Below are 7,451 nucleotides of genomic sequence, written 5' to 3'. Positions count from 1 at the left end.
GAGAGAGAGAGAGAGAGAGAGAGAGAGAGAGAGAGAGAGATTCACACGTATACCTATTCACACGCTTTGAGGGAATTATCTGATAATTTACCTGCACATTTAAACAAAAAAGATATACACATACACACACTCACACATCAACCTACCAGTATAATAGTTACAGATACACCCCTACCCACACATACACACACACTCGTACCCATATATCCACACCCATGAACACACACACACACACACACACACACACACACACACACACACACACACACACGCACACACAAAACACACACACACACAAATAATATACACATCAATTTATAGTTTGTACGTGTTATCTTTCTTAAAAATCCACAAGGGCTGTTGGCGGGTGCTGTGGCAGGGTTTGCTCATTCTTGCCGATCAAACATCTATCGACTTAACCTCTCCTTCCATTTTGTGTTCGTTACTCTTTTGTAACATCTCTAATGTTCGGCACTTACTTGACCTTAACGTGTTGCAAGTGCCGTAAAACTCTTACTCTTACTTAATCTAAAGAACTCACCTCATGGTATCCTGGTAGGGTAAGAAGACGTTTCTGTATTTGTTCTTGACAATCCGTGACGCGGGGTGATACCTCATGATGTGCCCAGCTATGTTGATCTGTATGAATATTATTTTGTGTTGTAATATTATATTATTATATTTTACGCCCACATCAACACAATTAATTAAGATCATACGAAACGACTTGTATCTACTCCGCCTGGTTCGGATTGAAAAAAAATATCTGTAGGCTACTACGTGTACCATAGAATTGTTTTCTTCTGAACGTTTCTTGAATAGTCTACATCTAGTAGAGTAGAGAACCAATCAACCAACCAACCAAGCAAGCAAATAACCAACCAAGAAAACAAACAAACAAACAAACAAACAAACGAACGAAAAAAAACCCCCAACAACAACAAGTCTCTGTACTCACATGTTCTAAATATCTGTTCCCCTCTAGGTGGTCCATGAAATGGTCTCCGGTACTATACAGGACTAAGGATCCACCCGGTTTTAGAATTCGGTCTGCTTCTTGGAAAAATCTGAGGGTGTAAAAAAAAAAAAAAGTCAAACTTGGTGGTCGGAGATTCCCTTTTTTTTTTTGATTCGGTAACCGCAGATTCACGATTTTTAAAAGCTAGGAATCGTAAGAATCGAGTCCGAAACCAGTTACTTTCTACCCATGTGAGTCCTGTGATTCAGACCGCAAGACAAATATATGATAACTTTCGGTGAGTAGTCAGTATTTCCGTTGAGTCCGACCCCTAGACTTATTACTTGATTACTTCTAACGAGTAGCAATGTTTTCACGAGTCCATGATTGCTTCCGTTGAGTCCGACCCCTAGACTTATTACTTGATTACTTCTAACGAGTAGCAATGTTTCCACACGAGTCCATGATTGCTTCCGTTGAGTCCGACCCCTAGACTTATTACTTGATTACTTCTAACGAGTAGCAATGTTTTCACGAGTCCATGATTGCTTCCGTTGAGTCCGACACCTTGTCAGTAACCGGTTCCCAGATCGGCTTCGAACAGCTTTAGGATTCAAGGCAACCTCGGTTTCGGAACCCAGCGGGGCACCAACATGTTACATTTTTCTTCTCCTAAAAACAAGAAATGGTAACCGTTACTTTAATTAAAAAGGAATCGGAACTTTTCTTCCGTAGGAATAATTGCAGGATTTGGATCGAGAATCGATTTCGCACAGCTCTAACTAGAACCTGTCTCAGCGGTAATCTATGCTAACAGCCATTGTTCCGTGTTGCTCTTGCGGTTAAAAAAAAACAACCCCCCCCCAAAAAAACAATTTCTAAACTCGCCCAGTGTTCTCTGTCCAACATGGCCAAGGTCTATATCAAGTTATCTTCGCGTCGAGTCGACCTCGGAACGTACTCAAAGCCGTATCACATGGTACAAAATTTGTTTCCACAAAACTATCCCCTGACTGAGTGTCTTTGTTAAATCAATGCAAAGAAGCTCAAAATATATAGATTACAACCTTGATGGAAATGAAATGGAAAGAACAAGATGAAGATTTTAGATTTAATCCATCTGTCAAGTCTAAATTAGTAACTATAACTGTCCATAATGTGGCCTCCTGTCTGTGCCAGTCACAGTTCTCTGTGATCCTCGATGACCATGATAGACATGTTCAATTACCGGTAACGAATTGTAAAATGCGTAGTAAGACACCCTCTTACACCTTCCATGATTTCAAACACACTGACTATGTTTCTTCTTCGGGACTATTTAGGAAGACACGATCTGAAAAGAGGAAAATAATGTGTTAAATTGAGAAATCTACGTCTTATGTGTCAACCGCCCTGGCAAAGCTGTATCTTGCATTCTGTTTTAAGATTATCTGTCAGGGTGTAAAAAGGCCATACAAAACACAGAAAACAAAAACAACAATAACAACAACAGCAGCAATAACAACAACATCATCAACAACAACGACAACAATAACAACAACAGCAGCAACAGCAACAGCAACAGCAACAGCAACAGCAACAGCAACAGCAACAGCAACAACAACAACAACAGAATACAGATGTGGTGCTTGGTATTTTCAATAATAGTATAATAGTAATGGTAGACAGAAGCTCATCGACACAATAACCTCTAATAAGCGCTGGGGAACAGTAACAACAGAAGGAAAGGTAAGAAGTAGGACAAGTCAATTGCGCCCTCCAACCACCCACACAGATAGACAGGCATACAGAAACAATAGACAAAAAGTAAAGATGTTTCTTATACGATTTACCAGTGACGCTGCCCAGCCTCTCAAAACCCACCTGTCCTGGTTCAACCAATGGAAAGCTGTAGCTACCGTGACGAGGTCCACGCTACCAGAAGTGACGAAATTGAGGTCCTCGCTTGCCCCACATCGGAAGCTAACGTTGCGCGTTTGCTGAGGCGCCTTGCTGATCTGTTGTTCGCACGCATCCACACCAATTACCTGATGACAATATAAATTGTATACATAATTGTACATACATACACAAATATTATACGATATATGGAAACGTGGCCGTCTTAGATAGGTGGATGACTTACGCTGACTTACAGTGTCATTACAATGTAACACCTCCCCCCCCCAAAAAAAAAATATTTAAAAAATAAAATATAATAAAAAATAAATAAATAAAATAACAAATAAAAACCCATAAAAACCCACAAGGGTAGAAATGGGAGATGGCGTTTGTACAGGTGATATTCATAAACGGGTAGATATCAAAGCAGGTTGGACTGCATGTATGCACTCACGGAAAATATTAAGTGTGCAAAGAAATCAAATATTGTGCTAGCAAGCAAATTTTCTTTTGAAAATCCATTCCTTTTCTTAAGGACCCATATGTCAAGGAAAAAATCACGAGGATTAATTATTTCCAATTAAGTAAGAGAATTCATTTTGCGGTAAGACATCCATCCCAAGTTGAACAACCCAATTTCCAAATCCATTAAATCAATGCTGCGTGTGACCACATGCCAAATTGATGACTGACACCGTGGATGCACGGAAAAGATAAGCGTTCGATTAACTGATAGGGTGGAGGTGGGGGGGGGGGGGGTTCTGCAGCCGGATACTTTCGTGTAATTGCTCAAGTTCATCAAACGTTTTCTAGTTGGTTTTGTTGTTGTGACAGTCACATTCCCACCACATTCCACACAAAAACATGCCCAAGAGAGGATCAGAGCTGGCGATACTAATGGCCACCCGTGTTTTGAGGGAGTAGTACACGATCAGTCAAAACAGTCAGATCGCTACCTTTGAATTACAAAATTCTATCAGCTCAATATCTAGATCTAGTTTTGAGTCCCACAATTTTGGCCTATCAAGATTTTTTTAATGCAATTCTTGGAATATTTTGAGAAAAAAAAACTCCGAATAATCTGACGAGTTTGATAGAACACGATTTGGTTTTTGATCTCATGGTCTTAGTAACTCAAAACGGACAAAAATGCCAGATAAAACTTTGTTATTCTGAGGTTGCGAGATGTCGGTCCTCTTTTTGATAAACTAAAAGAATAATGCAAGATGCAAAATACTTCTTTTTGTGATCTTCAAAGTATAGGAAGGAAAAGAAATACTCATGAGTCATTTTGTTCTGCCAGTTGATGCCAAAACTTCTCACGAGCCTTTTCAGGTCAAAGTGATTAAGTTTCTTGGCATGGCTATAGAGTTCTTAAAACAGGTACTTATACAAACAATGACACTGGAGAGTTCATCATAAAACGTTACACAGGGGTACCCCTTTTTAGCTCAGCTGCTATCAGGTTGAGGTCTCTACGCCTCTATGACTCTGGTTTTGAATTCCACATGGGTGTTTTAGAACGTGGATTGTTGGGGCGTTTTCAAGGCTATTCTACGAAGGCTTCCTGACTCGGTCCTACCTGAGATATAAGTTATATCCAGAGGTCCCGAACAATTAATACCTGAAATGTTTTCTCTCCGAGGAGTCGCACGGGGGTCATCGTGACGTCATACGCTAAAATGCTTTTTACTTAATTCAAGAATGGGGCGGATTGAAATTTACTCTTATGCAATTAGTGTATATTATACTATTATGCTGTAAAGTAACCTTCATTACTTCTTTTGAAGACTTGCTTCATTAAACTGAGATTTTCTATTACATGGATGTAAACTGTAACTCTTGCACACTGTATGCAGCACAATTTATTCCGAATAATGAATGATCAATTATATGAGTTTTTGGTCTGAGTGGCAATAACAACAATAATAACACAAGCACGTCTAAGAGAATTTAAAGGTAAGATAGTATTAGGTAGTAATTTCCTGATGGCACTAGATCTAAGAGATAAAAAAAACCCCAAACAGATTCAGATGGTTAGAAGGGATTTAATTTGTTAAATAAAAGTTCTTAGCCAAGGGCAGACTACTCTCTTCTTAACCACTGCCAACAGGAACAGTCAATGATATCAAGCCCACACGCATTGAGGGTAGGATACAATTCGAGTGGTAATGTCTTGGTAATGTGAAGAGGTGGAAAAGTTTGTTGTTTTTTTTATCTCACACCCCCAAACAAAACAAAGCAAAGCAAAACAAAACAAAACAAACAAAGCAGATAATGGGAAGGGAAATTACCTGTTTGAAGTTAATAGATAGCATTTGTATAGCGCATATCCCCGCTCAACAGCAGGCTCTATGCACGAGAACAATGATGATCACAAGCACGTCTATGGCGAGCATTGAGCATAACATAATACATGTAATATGTGACAGTTTAGAACTTTGTTATATGAAGAGAGAGAAATGAATAGTAAGAATGGGGGTCACCTGTTTGAGGTAACGAGCCAAGGGCAGAGAAATCTGTCCAGAGCCAGGCCAATATCAATAATTATGATAACATAACAAGTCTACGACGATCATTGAGCTTAAAATGGTATAGTACGATTCACGACGCGGTGGAATCAGGAGCTCATTCTTCATTGGGTATTTGTTATCCTCTTTAAGCTTTTTCATTTGCCTTGCTTTTGGTGAAAAAAATATCCACATAAAAAAATCTTGAATAGAAATTGAGATATCAGTAACATTAGCGAGGAAATGGCCCCCAAAGTTTGGTGAATTTCAAAGCCTAAATGTTCTTGGAAACTGCAAATTTTCCTTTTTGTGCCTTTGGTCAACGTTTTTCAGTAAAAACAAACACACAAAAAGTGTTTTAATGGACTTAAAGGATGTTGATGTAAATTTTAAAAAATTAATCCAGAAAAATGCCTGTTTTTTAAATTTCCTTATTTTGACAAATGCTTGATTTCACAACATTGTGACACAGATGTGACAACTTCTTGGTGATATGAAGAGAAACAGAGAATGGAGGTCACCTGCTTGAAGTTACTAGCCAAGGGCAGAGTACTTTGTCCAGATCCACAGCCCACGTCCACGGCAAGGTCCCAGGTACCGTCTCCCGTCTGCCCGCAGAAATCAATCACCAATTTGAACAATTGATCTGTGTATGTGGGCCGATACTTAGCGTAGCAGGAGCTGGCCTCTTCATCGCTGTAGAACTTGGACTGATCAAAGCTTGTCATTTTGCGGGTGGTTGGGTGGCGCCACTAGTAGGTCGTGTTTCCCTTGTGTGGGAGGTTCGTGGGTGCCACTGGCTGGGCCAACCTTGAAAAAAATCTCTCTCTGTTGTTTATGTCTGTGTGGTTGGTTTTAGAGTGCCACTGGTTGATCCTACTTCTTTCTCTACTTCTGTTGTTTGTGTCTGTAGGTCTTACTTTCCCCCAGTACTAGTAATAATAGTACGTCCGTCAATGTCTGACGATGGCGTATATATTACTGCAGTGGAGAACACGTCTAAAGAGAAATATAGGAAATAAGCTTTAGATATCTTGTGGCTTCTGCTATGGCCGATGAGACCAACCCCCAGCACTAAATAGCCGCTGTAACATCTACGTGCTTCTCGTTCCTCAATCACCACACACTACCTGTATTCTGTGACAGCCCTCAGTCGGCCGAGGCCTCTTTCCGCATCTCGATGTCCAGCACGGCACAGTGGAACCACTTCCTGCGGAAGCGTTTTGGGGTCAACAACAAGTGTGACGTGGGCGAGAGGGTGGGGGAGGATGGAGCAGGTAACAAGTGGAAATAGCCGTGGATGTGCATCAAGAGCAAAGAAATGTACATACTTTGTACTGAATGCCCTTGGACTCTGGGAGTCTTCGAGCTCCGATGAAACTACGCAAGTGTTGGAAGCATATTTTCGATAAATTCAATATTATTATGATTTCTTCAGACGTATTGACACATAAAGGATATTTACTTTTGCCCTAAAACGCTCTTATTTGTTCGATTGCTATTCCCAGAAGCACTATAGAAGTGCACATTAAGTTTTACGGTTTCCTAAGTCTATGTTGTAGCTCTGTTAGTCACTTTTCTATTATATCCAGAAGTCGTGGGTTAAATTCCCGGGTAGGGAATATCGTTTATCGAGCATCTGCATATTCCTGTAGGGACGCTGTGTTCCTTCCAGCTCGGGTGGCCTTACCAAGCAGAGTCAGAGCAGTGTAAATTATGATCCTCAATTGTTTGGCATCGTGGTAAAATCAGGCGTTTATCAAAATAATGTATTCGAAGGAACTGGCATTTTCCGCCGGTTTAGCAAATGTTATCGAATTTTTTGTTTTTTTGGCTCAACATCTTTTATACCAATTTAAATACATACCTACTTCTGTATGGATTTTTATTGAAAAGCATTGATTAGAGACACAAAATATATTACGTTTTTAGTTTCCAAGGACTCTCAAGCCAGGGAAGTCACCAACCTTTGGTGACCATTTTCTCACTAATTTTACCTCTGAAACCAGGCGACTCCCATCTCCTTCAATCGCAAATATTTCGACTTCTATTCAAGATAGATAGGTATTTTTTTTATCGAAAGCAAGACAAATTATCAAGCT

The 7,451-nt window shown here is 39.9% G+C and overlaps 1 protein-coding gene across 1 annotated transcript in view; it reads right to left on the bottom strand.

The window, feature by feature from the left end:
* The window catches only part of LOC101856371 (putative methyltransferase DDB_G0268948), an 8,327-nt gene extending 1,340 nt beyond the window's left edge, over nucleotides 1-6,987 (bottom strand). The window contains exons 1-4 of the mRNA XM_005106042.3: nucleotides 5,871-6,987; nucleotides 2,822-2,985; nucleotides 959-1,067; nucleotides 542-639 (exon numbers count right to left, since the gene is read on the bottom strand). Coding sequence (XP_005106099.1) covers nucleotides 542-639; nucleotides 959-1,067; nucleotides 2,822-2,985; nucleotides 5,871-6,077 — 578 coding nt within the window. The 5' untranslated portion in view covers nucleotides 6,078-6,987. The remainder of the gene's footprint in view (nucleotides 1-541; nucleotides 640-958; nucleotides 1,068-2,821; nucleotides 2,986-5,870) is intronic.
* Nucleotides 6,988-7,451: the final 464 nt, after the last annotated feature.

Source organism: Aplysia californica, unplaced genomic scaffold, assembly GCF_000002075.1.
Source record: "Aplysia californica isolate F4 #8 unplaced genomic scaffold, AplCal3.0 scaffold00508, whole genome shotgun sequence".
NCBI classification, from domain to species: domain Eukaryota; kingdom Metazoa; phylum Mollusca; class Gastropoda; order Aplysiida; family Aplysiidae; genus Aplysia; species Aplysia californica.
Note: the sequence above shows the minus strand (reverse complement) of the source record. Positions and strands in the feature narration are given on the sequence as shown.